At 45.1% G+C, this 24,537-nt stretch overlaps 1 protein-coding gene across 3 annotated transcripts in view; it reads left to right on the top strand.

Annotated features, from left to right (window-relative positions):
* The first annotated feature begins 12,291 nt into the window (after positions 1–12,291).
* ME3 (malic enzyme 3) overlaps positions 12,292–24,537 on the top strand; it is a 216,489-nt gene continuing 204,243 nt past the window's right edge. Inside the window, exons 1-2 of one of the 3 annotated variants that reach the window (XM_080817691.1) lie at positions 12,292–12,502; positions 12,873–13,070. In XM_080817691.1, coding sequence (XP_080673817.1) covers positions 12,314–12,502; positions 12,873–13,070 — 387 coding nt within the window. In that variant the 5' untranslated portion in view covers positions 12,292–12,313. Of the gene's footprint in view, positions 12,550–12,872; positions 13,071–24,537 lie in introns of all 3 variants that reach the window. The other 2 variants (XM_080817693.1, XM_080817692.1) reach the window with 2 other exon arrangements.

The following is a 24,537-nucleotide window of genomic DNA, read 5'->3' as shown; positions in this document are numbered from 1 at the left end:
ATCACACACACACACACACACACACACACTTAGTTAAAATTTGTTGATTAAAACTCTGTCACCAAAACACTGATGTTTATATTTTTCCAAGAAATACACAAGATATAATCCACATGCAATTCTATGACTTCGGTTTTTTTTTTTTTTAAAGATTTTATTTATTTATTTGACAGACGGAGAAATCACAAGTAGGCAGAGAGGCAGGCAGAGAGAGAGGAGGAATCAGGCTCCCCACCAAGCAGAGAGCGCAATGTGGGACTTGATCCCAGGACCCTGAGATCACGACCTGAGCCGAAGGCAGAGGCTTAACCCACTGAGCCACCCAGGCACCCTATGACTTTGGTTTAAATACATTCAGTGTTAAGATTTGGTTTTAGTCTTTCTTCTTAAGCTTTTCTAATATCCTAACAACCAAGTAGCTATTTTAATCTTATAAAAAAGACCACTGTTGTCCACAGTTTTTAAGTATAGAACATGCACTGTGATCCATTGTGGCAACCGAAGAGTTTAGAGTTGAGAGTCATTATGGGCTCATCTTCTCTGCTTTACCAGTTTTGGGGTGGTTTTGCCTATTAGGACTTACCATGTACTGTCCCTATGAGTCAGAGAGGGTTATGAGCAAATCTGCTTTGGGGTTCCCAAGGAACCAAGACCGTCTGGAAAAAGCTATGTGGTATCGGATCCCAGGCCCTGTCAGGACATCCAGGGCAGAGACACCCAGGGGTTTTCATGAGTCTGCATGATGTTTCACTAATAACAATAATGAGTCAAGAGGATCTGTGCCTGGCATGGATTATTGAATGAGATTCAAATATGAGTCATATTTGCTTAATGCAATCTATGTTTCCTATACTTAGTAATCCTTAATGCTCTGGTATTGTGATGCACTGTTAATGTATTTAAGCGCAAACACCTCAAAATTTGATAATAGCTTTCATTCACTTTCTTCATAATGATTAATAAATGGGTCCAAGTCCACTGAACAGCACTTCTACTTCTACACAATGGGAGTCAGACAGGTAGTTATAGAACTCTGGCCTTCTAGTTCTTCTTTGTTTTGCTAAAATTCTCCATCAGAGTGATGGTATTTGGTCCATGAGTTACAAGCTAAACGCCTGTGCCCCACAGTCACTTTATCCCTGAACTTCATGTACTACTCACGTCTCTTGTCAGTTCTCCCTCTAACCCCTTTCTCATTATAACCCCCCAGTATCATTTAAGGTAAAGAAAAGAATAGAAGACATAACAAAAATCAGAGAATAATGGTAACTAGACAACAGATTTTTCCAGTTAACTCAGAATTAAATGGACCTTTTTTGTTTTCATGTCTTGTTGAAAGTGAATTAACCCACTTTTGGGCTCGTTTTGGTCTTGAAATTATGGGAAGTTTCTAAACGCAACATGAATTCTCACTTTGTAGACTTGTAACTATACAGGTAGATGGGAAAGACTACTGGGAAAAACGAGATTGAGTCTAGCCTTACCATGTATTTTTAATTTTATTGACTTTGATATTCTTTCATTTTGTTGATGTTTCTCTAAATACTCCAGTCCTGCAAGCATAACTAAATAAGAGCGTCTGAGTGTCGATTTTTTAACAGACCGGGTACAAGATCAGTGGCCTAGGCCGGCTCACCACAGAGCTCAGTTCTGTCCCAAAGTTCCCGTTAGTGCGGTCCCACGAAGGCCAATTTGCCAAATGTGTAGACGATGCAAAACTCTGAGCAAGAGCTAACACATCAGAAAGAAAAGGCAACACTGTGGAGATGGCAACGAGCAGAAACAAGAGCCGAACATGAGAAACATGAACTAAATTACAATTAAAAAGCATGAAAGAACAAAGAGGTATTTAGGTTTGAAATTTTCTGTAATCTCAAAAAAAAAATCAATTGTTCAAGTAGATGCTTGTCTCTTCAGCAGTTCATTTGACCTTTGGACTTCTGTTAACGACAACCCAACCTATCCAGCAGTGTGACAGAGCTCCTACACATTTCAAGTGATCTGAGGCTGCATTATTGGAATTTTGATGGATTAGGGTAGGTAAAGGTCCCACTGGACTTTCCATATCAGTCCATATCTGGAGTTGGGGGTGAGGGAGGTGGGTGAGAAATCTGCTATTAAGAGAATTGCTTCTTTTCACTCTTTCTGCTTTGGTGACTGACATTTAGTACAGTTTTATAGTTTGGATTTCCAATGGATATTTGCTCCAAACAGCTAGTCCCTTCCTCATATGATGGTCCCCGAAAACACATAATATCTTGCTTTCCCTCAAAATTTTTCTTTTCTTATTAAAATAACAAACAAGCAAACAAAAACTCTTATGTTAGAAAAGCATAAACCATTAACTATTACTAGTGTAACTAGTGTAACTAGTGAACTAGTGTTACTAGTTCAATGTACTGATCCAGTGCAATACAACAGGAAACGCCCATTTTATCCTTTTCCATCATGACCTTTGGTTATGCTTGGTCAGGTTCCCCGCCCCCCCCCCGCCCCCCGCCCCATGCCTTGAGAAAATATCAGGCCAATCTCAAAACTTACAAGTTACTTGGAGGTGATATGGAGTTTAGTGAGGTACAATTTAAAATTTCAATCTCACATTCATTTCAAAGATTCTTCTCCAAGCTAGGCCTGTTTTACATGCAATGGGAAATATCTGGGGGAGAAAAGGATATGTATGGTCTGTTGTTTCCCTCTTCTTCCCCCTTTCCTATGTGGTCCCTTGGAGGCTTCCTTCTTTGCATACCAACAACAAAAGAGCCATGGGCTCCGGACTTCTGCCCTGGGGGGTTGAGAGCAACCCTGCAGGCCATTCCTTGCTTCCTTTATAGAATGTGGGGTACCACGTATTTTCCTTAGCTTGGGGGTGTAACTGAAATCCTGAGATAATAAGAAAAATCCCATTCAATATCCTGTCATACGACATATAGATCAGTAAGCAAGATTTCAGAAATGCAAACATGTTGTTCCAATTTGATAGCCTCTCTACTAATTCTAACCTTTTATCAATTATTTCTTATTCTGTCCAGGATTTTCATCTTGGCTTGGTAAGAGCCAAGAACTGAGAGTTCATTAATTACCATGAACTTTCTCTCTATGCTAGCTCCAGTGCTCAGCATGCACATCGTGTATCTTCTAGTCTCTCACTTTCTTCTTCTCTTTTTAAAGATCTTTATTTATTTGAGAGAGAGGGTGCACATGAGCTGGGGTGGGAGAAGGGGAAGAGGGAGAGGGAGAAGCAGACTACTTACTGAGCAGAGAGCTGGATGTGGGGTCTGATCCCAGGACCCTGGGATCATGACCAGAGCGGAAGGCAGACGCTTAACTGACTGAACCACTCAGGTGCCCCGCAGGAGTGGGGTTTCTAGTGAAATGAAGGAAATCCTGTCCTTTGAGTAAGAAAACCATTCTTGTGATTAAAAAATGATCACACTCGGGGCGACTGGGTGGCTCAGTGGGTTAAAGCCTCTGCCTTAGGCTCAGGTCATGATCCTAGGGTCCTGGGATCAAGCCCCGCTTCCGGCTCTCTGCTTCGCAGGGAGCCTGCTTCCTCCCCTCTCTCTGCCTGCCTCTCTGCCTACTTGTGATCTCTGTCTGTCAAATAAATAAATAAATAATCTTAAAAAAAAAAAAAAAAGAAAGAAGTGTGTTTAAAAAAAAAACTGATCACACTCAGCTGCCTTATTGTCCCCCCCATTGTTCAGCTTTCTTCAAGAATCATGTTGTAAGCAAGCATTTTTCCCTTTACAAGAGGAAAGTGAGAGGGGTGCCTGGTGGCTCAGTCGGTTAAGCATTTGCCTTCCATTCGGGTCACGATCCCAGGATCCTGGCATCCAGCCTCATAACCAGCTCTCTGCTCAGAGGAGAGCCTGCTTCTCTCTCGCTCTCTGCCTGCCATTTCCCCTGGTTGTGCACACGCTCACTCTTTCTCTCTGTGGGTCAAATAAATAAATAAAATCTTTTTAAAAAATGATAGAAACCCTGCTGCTACTTGAATGTTTAGTGTCTCCCTGCTTCCAGAAAGTTCTTTCCGGGGAGCAAAGTTTGTGTTTTTGGCACCATCACTGATTTGTTATAAAACCTGGATGATCTCTAAGGTCCTTTCCAACATTAGAATTATGTAATTGCATATACTCTGGTAATTACTGGAAGTTTTAGAAAGTCCCCAACTCAACTTCATTACTTCTCCTGGTTTGTAAAGAAACTCCAATCCTCTCTTCATTTCTGTCACACTCATCTTGGTAAAGCAAAGGTTTTTAAAGACAGGTGTCAGGGCATCTCGACTGAGTAAGAGCTGGGCTTTGGATGCAGTTCCATAGAATCACACAGCTTCTATTGGAGGGTCTTTTGTATGCTCTAGGCAGACAGATGTCTTCAAGGTGACAGGGTGCTTAGACATTTAAGCCCCTGTCTGGACACATCTCTGTTTTGTATCAGGCCTTGGAGACTAATGAAGAGAAACTTGGGCCTCATCTTGGTTGACTGATACATATGTCTATTGAACCCGATAGGCCAAATGAACCTTGAAGCTGGACAGGGAAAATGTGTCTCTTTCAGAAAAACCATATTGGACAAAGAATATTTGCAGGGTAGGCGAAATTAGAAGCCGTGACAGGAGGAAGCAGAGGTTCAAAGTGTGGCATGAGGTTGTTCTGGAATCCAGTGGGGCCCTGTCTTTCCCCAGGAACACTTGTGTGCTCTGAGAAGGGAAGAGATGTAATAAATGAGTCCAGAGAGGCCCATGTCATTCTGCCAGGTAAATCTGAAAGCACCATGCCAGGAGGAGTCCTAGACCTTCTTCTCTGCCTTTGCCTGCCACCAGGAAGAGAGCTAAACTCTGAGAGTCTGGCAAGAGAGAAAAAGTGGGGAATCACAGGAATTCAGAGACAGGAAGAATTATTGAGATTTTCAGGCTGTCCTGCTGGAGAAGGCAGCCACCCTGGGGACTTCTGAGGTGTAGCGGTCCAGGCCACTAAGTGGGAATCTGAGCAGAGTTTCACCAGTGTTGGGGACTGGATCAGGAGGCCACAGCCCCAGGGGGCAGGGGGAGCAGAAGAGTCAAAGGCGTAATTCAGATTATAAAACCTGCCTCTCTTCTGGGCAGGCTCCTAGATACAATATTTGAGTGAACGCAGATCCTGACATTTGATAGGTGGAGGGAGACAGATTTTGCAAACTAAAAGCCAAAGGAACTTCCCTGCAACACGAGAGGGGTAGGGGGCTGGGGAACGTTCATATGACTCCCATTTTAATAGAACCTGATAGTGTCTAAAAGGCTCACACTCCTGTGTATGTGTGTATGTGTGTGTTCATTCTATGATCATTAAAACATAGTTAAAATTTACTGAACATTCAGCTTCTACGGTTACCAGTAGAAGCTATACCAGAGTATACCAGAGCTATACCAGTATTTCACACTGAAACTTTGAAAACTGAACCTTTGAAAATTCAGTTAAATGCAATTTAACCAATGTTTGTTCAGGAATGATTACACAGAGAACACAGAGGAACACAGAGGAAGTATTGAAATAGTAATAGTTAATATTTATTAAAGATTTACTGTGTACCAGATACTGTATCTTCATGACCATCTTATGAATTAACTACTATCATTATCATCCTAGCTTTATAGGTAAGAAAATTGAGGTTCAGGAAGATGAAGCAAATCCCCCAGGATCACACAGCTAATTACTGGCAGAGCAGGGACCAAACCCCAAAGTATCTGACTGCAAAGAGAAAGCTCTCAGCTTCCATACAAAGAACTTGTAATGTATATTGACAAAATACTCAGATGAAAACCCCAAACGGTGACCTTGGTTTCTATTCCTTATTTTATCCCTTACTTATTTAATTGTGCAAAGTAAGGTATTAAATAACATATTAGTGCAGCTCACTCTGAAAACCTGCTATGAACACCAGGGTCAACCCTGTAAAATATAAAAAGGCACTTAGCTAACTCTGATGCCTGAAGAGAAAAAGGGCGTCTTCCAGTGCGTATCACCTGAATGCTGCTTGATGGGTCTCCACTTTTACCCTTTACAAGCCAGTCTTTCAGATTCGAAACCAAGCTCCAGGTTCAAGCTAAGGAGAATTAAATCCACCTGCTCTGAGAAGCACAGATTCCTAACATGAGCAGCCTGTGTGGAACAATTGGTGGGACCTGGACGGAGAAACACTGGCCTTTGGGTTGGAATCCACATGCAGCCTCCCTGCCCAGTGAATGCTGGCTCTGTGAGCTGGCTACCCGATGACACAGATAAGCCCGCTGCAGTGACAAACTATGCAAGCCAGCGGCTCTAACAGGGGATCCACAAAGAGACAAATTACACCTCTTTGGGGGCAAGGCTCAGTGAATCGGGAAGGGGGTGCGGGAGGCTTAATCTGAGCTGCGGGAAGGAGGGGTGGAGTGGTGAAATTTTGTGAGAAGGGGATAGGGAGCTGAAGAGAACCGAAGTTCGCTGAGAATAGCCTGTCAGTCTCACCGATTATCTTCATAGGAGCCTTCATATGAAAACAGAAAGTAACCCAAACTCTAGTGCATTCCTCAAGATGCCTCCAGAAAGCTAATGATTTTTCTTCCACTGAGGAATAAAACTGTCAACAGAGGAAAATACTCTTCTTTCCCATTATGGAAGTGGGTTGGGACTGTTGTGAAGTCCATGAGGAAGCGGCAGGCCACGCTCATTACAGTTTAACAAGCTTGGAGCCCAAGAAGCAAAGGAGCCAGAGGAGCAGGGGTCAGCGGGCGCGGGGGATGCTGAATGGGCCAGATGGGCAAATCACACCGTGGACAAAGAACTCTCCCCTTCGACTGCTGGGCCACTGCCCTGACCTCCCAACAAACACCCAGGGCACAAATTTGTTCCCCCTTATCAGCTGCTTAGCTCAGCAGCTGCTGCCATGAATTTCTGTTTCCGCGTCTTGCTTTTTACGAACAGTTGCCTTTTTGTCTAACTTTTGTGTGAGGAGGGAGGAGGCCGACGGGCCAGGAGTATAATGGAGAGATGGCGCGGTCGCTGTTCAGAGGACTGAGGGCTTGAATGGAGTGTTTCAAGAGGGGCAGAAAATAGATTTTTTTTTTTTCTTAAACAACCTCTGGGAAATCCGGAGGCCTAGAGAACACATATCAAGTGCTGGTTATTCATTCTCTTCCCAGTCACTCCGATCAAGGGCGTTTTCTTCTTGGGATTTCTGTTGCAGGGCAGAAGCAGTGGGCATGTGTGAATGGATTATAGATTGTTTGTGCCGAAACCAGCCATGAAAATAAGAGCTGGCCCGTAGGCCAGGCCAGGAAGGGAGCAGACCTGTCGAGAATTAGTGCAGAAATAAACGAGAATCAGGCAGGGAGTCTGATGAGAAAGAAATGCTGTACGCTGTATCCTTCTCTCTGGAAGCAATTACGTGTGGTACCACAACTCCTTGAGTAGAAACCTGAATGGATTTATAAACAAGGATTTCAAAGTGTTTTTGTGATAACAGGATACAGGGATAATGGAGTCTGGTGGCCACTTCTATGAGAAAAGTGGGTACTTCAAAGATACCCATTTCTTGTGAAAATTAGGTATTAAAAATTATGGCAGTGCAACAGAAGAGCAGGGAAATGGAATTCAATGAAATAGAAAAATAAGAAACATGCTTTCTTCTCTTACCCAACAAAATTACTGTTTCATTTCCCCCTGTGGCATTTTCAGAATGTCAGGGAACTGTTTATGCCCACTGGATCGGACAAGGGGAGGGTGGCAGGGAGGTGGAGAGAGGGAAAATCAGTCACCCTGGAAACAACCCCAAAGGAGGGGTCAGCGTCTCCACGGCCCCTCCTCCACATCCATTTCTAACTCGTGCCCTCTGCACCACTTTGGCCTTCCCCATTCAGGTGGATCAAACGCAGTCCAGTGGGCATTTGTTGTAAAGAACCCTGTGCTAGGTGTGGTGTAAGATACAGGCTGATGAGTTAACAGTGAGGATGATAACTGGGGGTCAGATGACCGTGGTACATTTAGGGCTCACCTGTACCATGCCTCGCTAAGCACTTCCCAAACAGAAGCCCTCAGTAACCTGGAGAGCACCAGGGCCTCTGGAGCCTGGGTTAAATCCTGGTCCACTCAGAGAGTTATTTGACTTCTCCAGGTTTTATTCTGTCAGCTGTAAAATGGAGACAATAATGGTATCTGTATCAGGCAGGGTCCAGTCAGGATTTAACAGAAAGAACTGGTTTCACGGGTACTCCAGGGCTGAATGAGAAGGAAGGGAGTTTTGAAGCAATCACAGAGGGTAGCCACAGCAAGCAGCTGCCACCTCTAAGGCTGGAGGAACCAAGGGAAGAGGCCTGGACGACTAAGAAGCTAGACCTGTAGAGGAGAAGACCCATAAAGTTTGTGGGGACCTGTGAAGCTTGTTATAGAATGTGGGAGGACAGTGGAGGCTGGATCTGCTGCTGATGCTGGGTGGTTGGGGGTTGGGGGGTGAGGGGATACTGAAAGGCAAAAAAAAAAAAAAAAAAAAAGCAAACCCAGAGAAAGGAGGCAATGCCCCCCTCTGGCCTCCCATCTCTCTCTCTCTCTCTCTCTCTCTCTCTCTCTCGTGCCCCCTATTGGCAGAAATTAATAGGAAACTTGCTGCCAAAGAAGAACTGCTTTGCAGAGTCCAAGCACCGGCCATACACCAGAGGATAAAAAAGTAGATCTAGAGCTGAGAGAAATAGCTTAAAAACAAGCTCAGTATTTTATAAAAATATGATGGCATTACATGAATTGATACTCATAAAGCACTAGAACAGTGCCTGGCATGTGGAAGTACATTATAATGTGCTTAAAAAAAAACCAAATAAATACATTAATACACAAAAAACCAATGTAGAAAGTCATATTAGAATCCCAGTTTTATTCATGAAGATGATGGGGCTTACAGAGGTCACATAAAGTGCCCAGGGTTATACAAGCTCGTCACTGGTGAGGTCAAGACTGTCTGAATGCAAAGCTGTTGCTTTTACTTCTCTGAGCCCCTTTGAGGTGCAGAAAAGACAAGCACATAAGTCAATTACTTCACAGAGAGACAGACTATAAAAGCGCAATAGGACAGTTGCAAATAACAGACTTTGGGGAACATGCGGGAGACAGAAAAGCTGCTGTGGGCTGGGGAATCTGGGAAGACTTACCTGCTGGTGGATGTGGTGTTTGAGTGGAGCCGGGGAGAAAGGACAGTGTCTAACTGGCAAGTGCCAGAAGCAGAAGAAACTACTTGAGCTAAGTCCCAGGGTGCAGGCATGCGTGCCGAGTCTGAGGACTGGGACATAAATGTTCCTGATCGTTCTCCTTTGGCATAAACAGTAGAGTTGAAGTATCTCCAAATATAATATAATTTATGTGGTATAAATTATATTAAATATAATATAATTTAATGGGAATTAAAGAGTTCTTTTAGGGCAATCATGAACATGAAATGTTGTGTAGAATATTACACATTAGTGAAACAATGGGATTAGCCAAAAATTAATGAATTTTTAATGCACCTCCATTTTTTTAAACCCATACATAAAGACATTAAGATCTGCTTACAAAAGACAAATGGTCTTGTTTCAAGATAGCTGACTGAACTAAAACTCTAATATGAAGCTATTATGATACCCTTTTAGCAGTACACCAAATTTGGTTTCAATCAATTTTATTTAATTCAACAAACCGAATGCATTCTTCATGCCAGGTGCTGTCTCAGGTATTGAACATGCAAAGAATTGCAAATGGTGGTTCCAGCCCTCAAGGAGCTCAATCCAGTAGGGTAACGGATAGCTATGCAAATCTTGGGAATCCAAAATGGAAAAGCAAAGGTACTAAGTGCACTGGGAATATGGAAACTGGCCAGGGAGGATGGGAATGGAATTCCTTTCCAGCCACCCCAGGAAGCAGCATCACAACCATGGCAGTAAATGGGACGTGCAGGGAGAGAGGCCAAGACAAATTATGGAGACTCATTAGTTTTATCTAGTGCTGGACGAGATCACAGCACTGGCTAGCTAAGGAAGTCAGAGTTGTAGGGAGTTGGAAGAAGTTCTGGAAAGTTTCTATGACTCTGAACCTTGTCTCTCTATCCTATGTTTAGCTGTGAAAGTAAAGAAATTGTCCTAAAAGCAGAGATAGAAACCATGCATGCCAATAATAAGAGCTAACGGTGTCTGACTATCCACTCTATGCCAAACACTTTAATATAAAATGAGTATTATATCTAGACATGTAGTTTTTTAGTCCCCAGGAACCCATTTTCCCCTTCTTCCTTATAGTAGAATATGTGCCTTTCCCATTACAGACAATATTTTCCAGGCTTCCCTGTAGTTTAATTTGACTGTGACTTAGTTCTCATCAATAGAATGTGACTAAAAGTCATGTGGGTAACTTACACGTCACTTCCCCAAAGGAGTGCCCTTCACTTCCTTTTTCCCCCTTTCCACTGGCTTCCACTAGGAAGCCCATGTGGTTTCAGTGCTTCTGGGCACAGTAGGACACCTGGAGAAAGGACATGGGCTCCCAAACAGCTCTGTGGCAGAGAGCCCTCACCTCCTCTTGCTACTGCCTTCTGCTGCTAGCACCTCTCCTTTCCTGTGGCCAAAGATCAAACACACACGAAAGAAAGACAACACTGCTAGAATTATGTCTGAGTTAAGAAAGGAGAGGCCACAGATGGGAACATGTGAGAGACTCTCATAATATGTGAATTGTGCATGCTTTAGTGAATAGATTATATAAAAATTATATTGGCTTGTTTGGAACCTTTGTTGTTTCCATCCTGGCTTCCAGCATAGTTTCGAATGACTGAGGTTTACCTATTAAGAGTTCTCCAGGTGAGAGAAAGGTCATTGTATCAAGCCAGGCAGACTCATTCAACAAACAGGTTTTGACCGTTTGCTGTGTATCAGGAATCAAAGAGAAAATACGCCCAGACACACAATCTCCCCTCTCAAGATTTGTTGACTAGTGGGAAGATATGCACATATGAAAACAGTATTGAGAGGAAAGTATCAACACAAACTGTTTGTTTGTTTGTTTGTTTGTTTTTTTAAATCATGTATTGGCTTATGTAAACATGCAGTTCAAGGGTTCACCATGTCTGCCGCTGCCCCTGCCTAGATTCAGGATCCTCTGGATCTTCCCTCAGGAAGAATCTCCTTCAGTCTTCTTTACAGTCCAATCTTTATGAAAGTGGCTGTCCCTTTCCTTCATTCACCCAACTATTTGTTGTACAAAATTGTACAAAATTCACTTCTCAGCTCACACCCTGAGCTGAGAAGTGAAGATACAGATGTTTACAGGCAAAGAGCCTTTCCACATGAAACTTACATTCTAGATGGAGACAGACAATACATAATTAGAGAAATGAGCTAATGACTGGCTGTGGCAAGTTCTGTGAGGGGAAAAATCCTTCTCTCTATAGTCCCTCGTGGAGGCTGACATTGGATGAAGTGGAAGAAAGGCCTTCAGTTGACAGTTTTGTGGAGACCAGAGAGAATGAACACTGTAAGTAGAGGTGATAGCAAGTACAAAGGCCCTGGGGTGGGAAGAAATTGGATGGGGTAGAAACACAGGAAGGAGCAAGTGTGGTTATAGTGCAGTGAGAGAGAGAGTGGGATAGGGTTCACCCTATCTTCAGGTACACCCGAAGAAGTTCATCTTCTTCAGGTTCACCCAAAGAAGTTGCAGAAGGCAGGCTGTCGGATAACCCATAGACATCCAAAAGAGTTTGGATTTTATTCTACATACAATGAAATGTTTGCTTTAAAAGGAATCTCCTGGCTACTATGTGGGCAAAGTATAAAGTTAAATTCAGGACTAGATGGACCTCAGGTCCTTGTCTGTCCACAGCAATCCATGCCTGGGCTCCACAAGGTACCCAGGAGCCCGTTTGGTAACTGTAGACCCTGTATCAGTGATGTCCCATAGAACTTCCAGCAAAGATGTAAATGTTCCATATCTGTGCTATCCAATCCCAAGCTGCTAGACAGGGGCTCTTGAGCACGTGAAATGAGGCTAGGTGTGACTGAAGAAATGGATTTTTAACATTTTATTCCATTTAAAGTAATTTATTTAAATTTATAGAGCCACATGTGGCTAGTGGCTATTGTACTGTGCCGTGCAAAGCAACACTGGGTGTCTGAGGATTTCAGCTTTGAATCCCAAAGCCAGGGCCTTCCTGCAAAGGTGAGTGAGCAGAGGACATGTTACTCCCTAAACACTAACACCCTCTGTGCGTTCAGCTTGTCAGATGGAGACGATCAGGAGGCATTCTGAGCTTCATTTTGCCCCTGGGGAGGCACGTGCACAGGGTTATGAGGCGCCCCACGTGCGTCCTCAGGGGAAGTCCCGCACTGCGAACAAAGGTTTGGGGACCTCTCTTTCCAGAACGCATAAGCCCTGCGCTCTCGCGGCCGCGGGTGCGGTGCAGCCATTGGCAGGAGGAGAACATCGGACCGCAGCGCCTCGCCCCGCCTGCGACACCGGCTCCAGGCGCAGGACAGGTGGGCTGGGGAAGGAAGGATCCGCGAGCCGCCGAGCGACGTTGGAGGTTCGGGGCCCCTCGCCGCGCAGTTGCCTCTTCCTTGCCGGGATGGGGGCGGGGGTGGCGCGGGCGGTCACCCGCACTGGATCTGCTTCCTGGGCTTGCTTTCGCTTTGGCGGGGGCTTGGCTAGGCCTGCGCACCGCAAGCTAGCGGAGAGAGCCGCGCAGGTGGCCGCCGAGGAGGGGCGGAGGCTGGTGCCTTTCGCCCTTCAGGACCCGCTGCCTTCTCCCCGAGGAGGCGTCCCGGGCTCTGACTCGGTGCCCTGAAGCGCGCGTGGCTCCTGGTTGGCCGTCAGACACCCCTGACCTTGATTTCTCCCCGGTGCCAGGTCTGCACAAGGACCATGGGCGCCACGCTGGGCACGGGCGCGCGGCTGGCGCTCCTTCGGGGCCAGGCCTGCGGCGGCGTCCCGCGCTGGACGCCCTCCGCGGCCGCCCGCGGCTGCCACTCCAAATCCGGCCCGGCTCGCCCCGTGCCCCTGAAGAAGCGCGGATACGATGTCACCAGAAACCCGCATCTCAACAAGGTAACGGTCCCGGAGGGTAGGGTGGCCCTAGCCGCTGTCCTGTGGCGGGCCGGGAGGGGCGCCCCGCCCCCTGGGTCTGGGCTGGATCTTCCCAGGCGCCCTTCCAGAGGTTTTCCATTTTTGTCATGCAGAGGCTTCGCGAGTGTCGGTTTGGCTCCCTCCCCTCCCCGCTCTTCTGCGCGGAAAGCGGTGACCGGTAATGCAGGGAGCCTCATTGCTTCCACAAGAACAATAAAGACTGATTAAGGTCCTCTGACCAGTCTGCCCTGCGATCGGAGCTCCGCCTGAGGCTTACCAATTCTGTTGGTCGCGGGTAGTTCATTTACCTCTGTCAAGCACATTTTCTTATCTGTAAATGAGAGACAGTTGCCCCTGGTGTGTAGTGAGATTTAGAGAGAAAATGGAGGCAGAGCTCGTAGCATAGTACCTGACACCCAGTGAGAACAAATGTCAGCTGAGGTTATAACTGTTATTCTGAGAAAAAGATTATTTTTGAGAGCTGGGGGGAAACAGAAGGCTAGAATTCCAGAACTTTTAGACCTTAATGGGCATCAAAGATCCTAATTCAAGCCTCTCCTTTTATAGATGAGAAAACAAAACAAAGAAAACTAGCTCAAGGTCACCAGCTAGTTAGTTCTGGCCCTGCCACTGGAATCCAGAGCGTGGTGCTTAAGATTCTGGGAGTAGAGTTTAGTATTACTGGAGTTAAAACCCTGGAACCAAAGAGACCTGGATTTAAGGCCTGTCTCCCAACACCTCCTCAAATTAACTTGGGCATCTCATTTAATACCTACTTTTACATAGATAATCAAGTTCAACTTTCTCCTGCCTAAAATGGATATAATGACAGAACCACCATTCCTACCTCATCCGGTTATTGTGACAATCAAATGAATTACTGAACTTGAAATACTATTTTAAGCGATATAGAGTGCTTGATAAATAGGTAATCACTACAAAATAAAATTTTTAATAATTTCTTTGACTGAGAATTGTGAAATGCAAGTGAGAAAAGACATGTGGAAAGGTTTTTTTGAGAAATAATAATATTATACAGATGCTAAGTATTAGGATTATTTTCTACAGAATTAATAGAAGAAGCTAAGGAAAAAAAATCTTTCAACCTCTGCTTATTGCACTACTCCTTGATCCCCCCCAAAAGACTGTAAATCTTTCGTATATTACTACTTTGGGATACTTAAAGTATCTTATGAATTCTAATTGCTTTGGTAGCAAACTGGCTTGACCAACAAATACCTTCTTTTACTAAATATGTAGAGAAAGGGTTGCAGGCAAGGCTTGACCCTGCAGTGCAGATGGCATCTCTAAGGATGCAAGTTCTCTCTGGCTCTCTGTTCTGCTTCTTCAATGTCAGCTTCGTCCTCAGGCTTCAGCCAGTGGAGTCTTTCACCTCAATGCTGGCATAATCTCCTATCTCCTTTTCTCACACCACACTGTGCAAGGATAGAAAGACACTTTCTTTGGGAAAGGAGGATACTTTCTGAAGCCTCAGAGAAAGAGTCCTTCTGTCTCATTGACTCTGATTGAATTCCCTTCCTATTCTCAAACCAATTTCCATAATTTAAGCCAGTCAGGGCTCGCCCCTGGAATTAAAGAGAAAGTTTAAGGTAGGACCACTCCAACTGGTTTAGAGTAAGAGGATGTGTTCCTTCACAGCAAGTCTGTGTCCTGTCATCAGACGAAGAAGGGATTGGTGCTGGAAAGCAAAACAATAAATTCCCACTACAGACTCCAGGGGTTTTGATAATACTTGCCTTAGAAGTACTAGCATATTATCAATCAGCACTTAGTGCTTTGGGACTAGCTTAAAAAAATAAAGGAAGGGCTTGGGGCGCCTGGGTGGCTCAGTGGGTTAAAGCCTCTGCCTTCAGCTCAGGTCATGATCCCAGGGTCCTGGGATCGAGCCCTGCATAGGCCTCTCTGCTCAGCAGGGAGCCTGCTTCCTCCTCTCTCTCTGCCTACTTGTGATCTCTGTCTGTCAAATAAATAAATAAAAATCTTTAATAAAAAAATTTTTTTTATCTTTAATAAAAAAAATAAAGGAAGGGCTTGAATGTCTTCTTTTTTAGCCCTAAGTTTGAGGCTCCTTAAAAGCACTCTTCCCTTGTCCCTGATATAATTTTTCCCCCTCCTAAATAGTACAAGTGGGACGTTGTCCATAAATCTAGGGGATTGGACCCTTTTGTAATGTTCCAAAATTTTTGTATGTCCCTGAAGTCAGTTGATGCTGGTCTGGGGTGAGGCGGGTATCTGGGGTGATGCAGAGGGCTGAGGAGGAGCAGTGGAAGGAGAAGCAGGGCAGGGAGCTGCTGAGGACGTCCTTCACTTCCGTCTGGAGCGTCCCTCTTGCTGTTCCGCTGACCTACAGCACTCCGAGAGAGTGGACACTTTCCATCAGCCAGCTGGGGAGACCTCCTGAGTTAAACAGAACAACTGAGGTTATCACTGAGAACATAAGAGAATGGCAGCTTCCCAGGGAACTGCACTTAGAGGGCGGGTCTGTGGGTGGATTTTTTTCCGCTAGGTTGTGAGCGCCTCCAGGGCAGGGGCTGAGTTTTATGCATTTGTGGTGACACAGGGTAGTTCCTGAAAGATTTAGCAAGGCCATGAACATGAATATTAGCATTACATTCTTGCAGTGTGTTTACTAGATTCTTTTTAATTTTTATCTTTAACTATTTTTTTAAATTGATGTATAGTTGAGATACAGTGTATTAGTGTCAGATGTGGTTGTTGCCAGAGGCGAGGGTGGTGGGGGGATGGGTGAAATAGGTGAAGGAGATTAAGAGGTGCAGGCTTCCAGTTATGACATAAGTAAGTCACAAGGATGTAAAGTGTATGTTTTCGCTAGATTTGCATCCCACATTATGAGTATTCTTTGATTGCATGTTTAAAATTTTTTAAATTTAAATTCAATTTATTTAACATATACTGTATTATTAATTTCAGGGGGTAGAATTTAATGATTCATCAGTTGCATACAAATGCCCAGTGCTCATTCCGTCAAGTGCCCTCCTTAATGCCTGTCACCCAGTTACCCCATACTCCCACCCACCTCCCCTCCAGCAATCCTCAGTTTGTTCCCTAGAGTTAAGAGTCTCTTTTGGTTTGCCTCCCTCTCTGTTTTTATCTTATTTTATTTTTCTTCCCTTCCCCTGTGTTCATCCGTTTTGTTTCTTAAATTCTGCATATGAGTGAAATCATATGGTATTTGTCTTTCTCTGATTTATTTTGCTTAGCATAATAGCCTCTAGTTCCATCCACATCATTGCAAATGGCAAGATTTCATTCTTTTTGATGGCTGAGTAATATTCCTGTGTGTGTGTGTGTGTGTGTGTGTGTGTGTGTACACACCACATCTTTTTTTATCCATTCATCTCTCAATGGAATCTGAGCTTTAGATAGGTTAGCAGAGACATTTAAGAAACTTGAAGGCAGAGCATTGTCAGGAGGTGGAATTCTCCAGAACAGCAGCTGCTAAATAGACCAAGCACCACCACTGTTCTATAATGAATGGGTCTGGTTCCTGCTCTGTCGTAATCTCACTGCGAGATCCGTGACAAGCTCAAGGACCCTTCTGCCCATGTCACATCACTGTTGTAAGGATCATGGGAGATGCCTGGGAAATCATTTTGAAAACTGTGGTGAGCTATCAGATGATCATGTGGCCACTTCCCAGAGGTAGGGCTGGAGGAGCCTGTAGAGAAGACCTAGTCTGGAAATTTTCAGATTACGGGTCACAAATTGTGGGACATGAAGTTAGCTTAGTAGGTCTCACCAGCATTTTAATTTTTTTTTAAAAAGTGGGTTAGAATAGAATTTAAAAACAGCAAATGCATTAAACGTAATAAAGAAGAGTATTAAGTCACCATGTGAAATGCCGATTTTCACTGTGGATTTTTGTTTAAAAAAAAAAAAAGCTTTTGAACATCATTGTTCTCATTCAACACGTCAGTTTCAGATGAGGGAACAGACTGAGAAAGTCGAGTAACCCCACAGAGACTGTCATTGGTTGCGGAAGTGGGCAGAAGCAGCCCGCCTCCTGATTTTCAGGCCAGCGAACAGCAGTGACATTTCCCATGTACATCTGCTTTGGCTGATTTAGACGGATTCCTAATAATGACAGGGTTGGAACTAGATGATTCTGAGTTCTCTGCAGGAGTCTGTGTTTTCTAAGTCATACAAATGCACTGGTACATCAATTTTTATTTCCTTTTTCACTCCTACCGTTCATCTCAGATTTGCACCGGACCTCTTCTATTATCCATGTTGACTGTGGCAACAGAGCAGAGCTTTCATTCTGTATTACAAGATATCAGCCATATTTTACTTACATTAAATAGGCAACAATGAACTCCATTTCATCGTCATAGGCAGGTATCATCCCTATCCTGTTCAGGTAGCAAATGGGCCTTCAAACCATTTCTGGGCTCAACTTACCTATAGCCTCTCTTGGGAAGGGCTGTCCTATTCCCTGCTCCTAAAACAAGATTTGAGCCCTCCACCCCCACCCCAACCCCGCTTGTCTTATTGCTCTGTATTTGTTTCCTTTTGGCCCTGAGCACCTGTTATAAGGGCTGGTTGGTGTGTCTTCCACACTGGATCCCAGGCGCCCTGCAGACGGACTCTGTCTGACACATGATATTCTCTATGTCTGACTTGAGATGCTCGATGAATATTTGCTCTTGAAATGACCTCAATCGAGTCATGACCCCTTTGCTCTCAACGTTATTAATCTTACTGCCACTACTTTACAGTTAGCCTGATGCCCTCGTTGTCTAGAAAAATGCCTACCAATGGCCTGTTTGGAGGAAAAATACCTCCTTGGCTCTTATCTCCCCACACTTAAGGACATTTCACTGCACAAGTCTGTTATTTCCCAGAGCACATCAACCTCCTCCTTTGACCCACATGCCAATGATGGATTTTTGCCTTCCACCACCCACCACCTGCTTCTTGGCAGTTTTTCCTCTTGGGCTTGATACTCAGGGAAAGAATGAGCGAGAAGAGTGCTCAGATCACTGTGATCACGTGCCTGCGCATTTCAGGCTGTGGGGCCTCCGAGCTGCAGGGCCCTGTAGGTAACCACCTTCCTACGTGGATCTGGCGCCTGGAGGTCACTGAGCGTGCGGCGGTCCAGTGGCCAGCGCTGTGGCATTGGCTGCACGTCTGAGGTGGCGTGGGTTTCAGCTCCATCTTCACAGTGGTGAGTCATTAGATTCTCATACAGTGCATTTGGTGCCAGCTTAGAACTTGACCTTGCCTCCTTTGCATGAGGGGAATCTGCCCCACACTTGGCTCATCAGTCTGTCAGGAGATGGTGGCTAGGGGTATGGAGATTGAGCAGTTTGTTGGGGATGCTGCTTTCTGTCCCCAAAGCAGACAGCATAATGTACCTTCGTGAGACCTGTGCTTCGGGCAGGATGTTGAGTTGGGCCCCCCTGACTGACAGAGAAGCAGTGGGTTCTTTTTTTTTTTTTTTAATAGCTAAAAAGTTTAATAATTCATTTTTAAGCTTAAGATTACAGAAAAGCTCTTCTTAGTTTGTGAGTGATTGCAGCAATGGTCCCAATGTTTTATCCTGTATCCATCATTTTTACCATGTAACCTCATACTCTTTTACCACTGAGATCAGAGTGACCTACTACATCAATTGACACTGAGTTCAACCATGTGATTTGAAGCAGTGGGTTCTTAAGTCAACACTGTTTCCATGATGTATCAGTTCATTCTACACTGGCACCTCTTGTACCGTGACTCAGGGTGTTGAAGCTCAAATATTGTTCCAGTATTTTAAGAACAAACAAGCAGAGGCAGGTTGAAATTAAATCCTACCTTGTTGACTACTGTTCTGGCTTCATGGGACTGATAGCATTTGGTGTCAGGGCTTTGTGCTTGGAGTGGCTAATGGAACCTGTATGAGTTTGGTCAAAGTTTAGGCAGCTGTAAGGTAGCAAACCCCAATACGGAGACTTAAACGAGATAGAAGTGTGTTTCTCTTGTCAACAAGCCTGGGTAGACAACTGCAGGTCAGTGTGTGGCTTCACATTGTTGCTGTGTGTTGCTACGTTCTGTGGCCCAAGATGGCTGCCCTAGCCTCTGCCAACGATTCCACACAGAAACCAGAGGGAAGGGGAAATGCCACTTGAGGGCACAATCCGAACATTGCAGATGTCATTTTCACTCAACACTCAGCTAGCCAGAACTTGGTCATAGGCTGCAGCTAGCTGCAAGAGAACCTGGGAAATGCAGTTTGTAGCCAGGGGTCCGTATGTGCAGCTAACATTTCTGCACCATTAAGGATATTGGGGAAACTGCCACAAAATGTTTCTCTGAAACTTTTAATGTTTTTACTGTCAACTTTATCCCAAACTTTAAAATCTATCCATTTCTCTGCATCCCTGCTACCACCAGCCCTGTCCATCCCTTCATCATCTCATGTCTAGATTTTGCAGGAGCCTGCTCCTTGATCTACCACCTTCCCATCGTCTTCCTTCTGATTCTCATAACCACATCTTGGGAGGTTAAAACCTGGCACACATCCTTAACCACTCTCCTTCCTTCAGACCCCATATCCAGTCCTCCAAAGAGTTCTTTTGCTCTATTTTTGGGCGAGGTCTGGAATCCAGCCCCCACTCACCATGGCTCCCACCCTGACCTAAACCACCGACGTTTCTTGGCTGGGTAACTGCAGGGGCCTCCTCGCTGCTGTCCTTGCTTCCCCCTGAGCTCCTCTTGTTTACTCTCTGCACAGCAGCCAGCGTGATCCTTTTAAAACTGTTTGACCATGTCACTCTTCTGCTCAGACCCCACAGTCAGAGTCCTTAGAACAGCTTGCCTCATTGGACCCCCTCTGACCTCGCCTTTGCTGCTGCTCAGCCCCACTTGCTGCCAGCTGGCCTCCTTGCTGTTCCTCACACACGCTCAGCATGCTCCTGCCTCAAGTCTTTGCACTGGCTGTTCCCCCTTCCTGGAACACATGTCCCCTCAATAGCCACATGTTAACTCCCTCACTTTCTTCAAGGCTTCTCCCTTTCTCAGTGAGACCCACTCTGCTCCACCAGATGTACTTGTGAATGTCCTGCACTTTTCTTGGCCCTCCTTAATGTGGAGGTTTTTGATACTTCCTAATATATTATTTAATTACCTTACTGAATATATCTCTTGTTTATTGTTTGCTTTTCCTCACTACGATGTAAGCTCCGTTTGGGCAGGCATTCTTGTCTTATTTGTTCATTGATGTATCCGAGGCACTCAGAACAGTGCCTGGCCCATGTGTGGTGCTCAGTAAACAGTTATTGGATGAGTGAGTCATTCAGAGACACATCTGCTGAGGCTTCTTTCTCTCATCCCTTCCCTTCACCTCCCTTTTCACCAAAGCCCCCCCGTCTTTCACCCTGGTAACTCTTCTTCCCCAGGGCCCCCCTTTGCAGTGTTGATATGCCCAGGATCACCTCTATCTGGATTGTAGATCACCAGGGCCAAGTAAATAACATTCAGACCAACTTTTGGAAGTTCATGCATCTCACTCCGGTGACATTTGTATTCTGTGGAAACCCCACAAAACAGTCTTATTTCAAGCTTTGCCTGCATACCATTAGTTTTGTCTAGAGGCAGTATGTTTATTTTCATGTAATCAAATGTTAACACAGGGACCCAGCACCTGTTCTAAAAATGACTGTAAACAGCAAAATCTAGATCATGGAAATAGCAATGCTGGAGGGCACATGCCAGACAGAAATATGTGTGTTCTGGCTCAGACTTGGGCCAGCTGGCCTCTAGGCCAGTCTAACTCCGGGCTGGCAAGGTGGGGTGTCTGTAGATGCTTTTCCGGGCTCATCCCCAGTCTCCCTTTTTCCAGCTTCTCTTGGTCCTCTTGGACCTTTGTAAGCTCTAGGGCTATGGCTTTCTTTTACTTGACATTTTTGTCATTTCTACCAAAGGTTTATCATCTACCCTCTTCTTTCCAAATGCCAGTTTTGTAGTGAGAGGGGAGAAAAAGGCCTTTCATTCATAGGGCCCCTGCAAGGGGATCACTCATGTGCGGCACTTCTGTTTGCAAAGACATGGACTATAGTCTGCTTCCAGACCTTCACTTTGATGTGTAGAAAGTACATTGGGAAATCCTTTGGGGTGGAGTCCGACTGCCCGTCTGATGCAGAGCACAAAAGATGCTCTATGATGGTGCGATGAAAATCTGAGGGATACCCTCCTGTTGGGGTGCTGAGGTCAGTGGTTAAAAGCATGCCTTCATTCTGTACCCAAATGGTTGCCTGGCAGCCTGCTTACAACACGGCGCTGGCCGAAAGGACTCAGTAAGGAGTAGAATGTACCCAGTCATTTGAGGAGAGGGATTTTTTGATGGAAAGATCGTCAGCTTTGAGAAACTTGAAAAGAGAAAATCAAAGCTGCGTTTGCTTTTAAAAGTTTTATTGAAAGCTGGAGGGGCTAAAGAATTGAATGGAATGATTAGCAACTTGAGAATATTATTTTTTTAAAGCATTTTGTCTGGATTCTGTGCCACTGTTGGAAAGCAGAGCTACATGATGCCCAGAGCACACTTAATCCTGAAACATACTCCCCTGAGGTGTGGAACTCTGGAGGGGGCAGACTCTGGTAGTTCCTTTGGGTCCTTTTTGCTTTGCTCTTTCGGAAAACAGAAGGAGGGTGCTACCGTCTGCACGAGTTGGTATTCCTTCTGAGGGCCTGAGGTGTCCCATAACTTTCCCAATAAGAGAAAGGAAGCCGAGAGCCTTCACGTCTGAAGAGGATCTGGGTCTCCACTCACAGTAGACAGTCTCTACTCACTCTTTCTCTGGTTTCTGAAGGACGCGGTGAGTTTTCCAAGCCAGATTCCTTCTGTACCAAATTTCCTTCCCTAGGGGAATGTCTTGTGGAGGGAATTTAAGGAATAATGATAGGAGATAGCATTTTTTTAGGACATGGAATGTGCCCAGAATTGTTCTAAACAGTTTCTATGCATTAACTCATTTCATATAATACCACAGTGTTGTGATGTATGCTCTTATATTCCAGATGAGGAAACTGAGGCCCAAGGAGATGGGCTAGGTTACCTATCTCGCCCAAGATCATAGTGGCAGAGCTGCGTCTCGAACCCAGGCCATCTGGTTATAGGTCCACATCCTTCCCCACTGTGATGCACAGCCACTTCCGGGCTCCAAGTGCCCTATCGCTTGAGACTGGCGTGTGGAATCTGATGCTCTGGGCCATTCCCTGTCATGGGCCTCTGACGGACTGTTAGCCCTTCCACCGGCTCTGTTAGATCAGACTCCGGGAGTTGGAGAGAACCTCAAGGATCACTGGATGCCTTCTCTTCACCCTTTAAACGTGTGTAATTCTCCCAAGACTCCTTTGTTTATCAAAGTTATTCAGTCAACGTTGGCTCCATATCTGTTCTGTTTTAGGCAGTGGAAACCCAGTGGCGGATACAACCCTTCTTTGGCCTTCAAGGAGCCTATAGTGTAAACAGGGTGATGGTGGAACCAGTTAGGAAGCAGGAAATTCAATTCAGAAGGTCTGTGTAATGGGAGGTGCTCATGCTCTCTGGGGCCACCTCTGCCACTCCACCTTCCTTGATGAGCCACATGGAAGTGACTCATTCATTCCTCCCCCTCCTTCGGCATTTAGCTTATGTAGTCACGGCTCTCTCCCACATTTGGTCTCAGTCTACAGTCACCGTGTGCATGACTGTCTCGGTCTCGATGTCATCTTCAGAGCCAGGACCACGTCTGAGGCATTGCCATGGCCAGCCACAATGGCTTCTTCATAGTGTACCTTCAATAACAATGAGTCAGATGAATCCCTTTCCCCTTCCCTCTGGACAGATCAGAAACCACTATGGCGAAGACGGATAATATACAACCCCATTGGCCATCTCTTCTAAAAAGATGGTGACAATATAAATTATATTTTGATTCTCCATGGGAGTTTGAGGATTTTGAAAGTGAAGGGAAATCTTTTATTCTGATCATAGAAGTTTCGGAAATCTACTGCTTTAAGAGAGTCTCCTGCTCTGATGGCCTGCCTGATGTATGTCATCTAAGGGACAGAACCCTTACGATGAGATTCTTTATTCTAGTCCTTTAAAGACACTAGATTTAGGCCTGATGTAACTAACATCAGGTTAAAGGGTTTTGGAGGTTGAAGGAACATAGCTCACATCGATTGCGTGTGGCCTCCCAGGGCCATGGCCTGTGACTAGGTGTTATGCAGCAGAGCACGCAGGCTACCATTGAGGGGCTGGGACCCAGAAAAACCCAAGGTTCCAGCTCCAGCTCTCATTCACTAGATCTGGGACCTTGGAAAGGCCATTTTATTTCTCTGAGTCTCAGTTTCTCATCTGGGAATGGGGAGGATAACAAAATATACCTATCTCACAAGGGTGCTCTAATGTTTAAATGAAATAATGTATATCAAGCATATTGTAAGTGCTTGGTTAGTTCTCAGTCAACCCATGTCTCTGAAGCTTCTGCTCCATTCTGAACACAAGGCATCACACTGTAGAGTGTGGACCTGCCCTCTTAGAGCATCTAGTCCCAAGGAGAAGGGAGGAGCAAGAGATCCAAACTCATTTTACGTCGGCATGGATACTTCCGATTTTGGCAGAGGTTTGCTAAGAGAGGAATGAGTCAAGGAAGAGGCACGTTGGGTGGAGACACAATAATTTCTCTGTACTTGATGGAGCTTAAGCTGGATGTTCTAGATATTTGTCTGAAAGAAACTTGAGTAAAAATGTCTGTAGCAGCAGAAAACTCAAGGGCCATTTGAAGAGCTGGTACTTCTGAAAGTTGAAACTAGGGTCGAAGGGAGTGGCCACCATCATACCCTGCAGGAATCCTGGGACTTTGCCCCAATATTTTGGCACATCCTAACCAAGGTTTTAAAACTGACTCTGAAAAACAAATCCAAATTTAGCTCATCTGTTTATCTGCCAGTCTGTCTTTGTAACATGTCTCTGTCTTTCTGTCTATCACTATAGCACTCTCAGTCTCTCGAGATTATGGTATCAAGACAGCAAGACAAGAGCACGTCAGCTCTGGCAGTTTAGCATAAAAGTTAAAATGTTGCTTCAAATCCAGCTAAATCGGGCATGGCGCACTTCACTGAGCTGGCGGCTAGACCGGGTGGGGAGCCTAAGCGAGTCCTGCCGTCTCCATACACTTGGCTGTGGGTGATTAATAAATACTGGCATTAAAAATATTTTAAATGAGGATCCTCCCTCTGTTAGAATCAGGATGAGCATTCCTCCAAAGACTATTCACAAATCACTTTGTCCAGCCCTCTGTCTTGGAACAGACAATATCCCAACACGTACCACGGTTTTACAGGGAGGGTTTCAGAGACCCAGACAACCTGCCTAGGAAGTGAGTTGAGGGGGACCCTGGCCCTTCTTGGATGGTGTCTGTGTCCCTTAGACCTGCTGCCT

Source organism: Martes martes (assembly GCF_963455335.1).
Source record: "Martes martes genome assembly, chromosome: 10".
NCBI lineage: Eukaryota > Metazoa > Chordata > Mammalia > Carnivora > Mustelidae > Martes > Martes martes.
The sequence above is the reverse complement of the archived record's forward strand: the minus strand, read 5'-3'. Positions and strand labels throughout refer to the sequence as shown.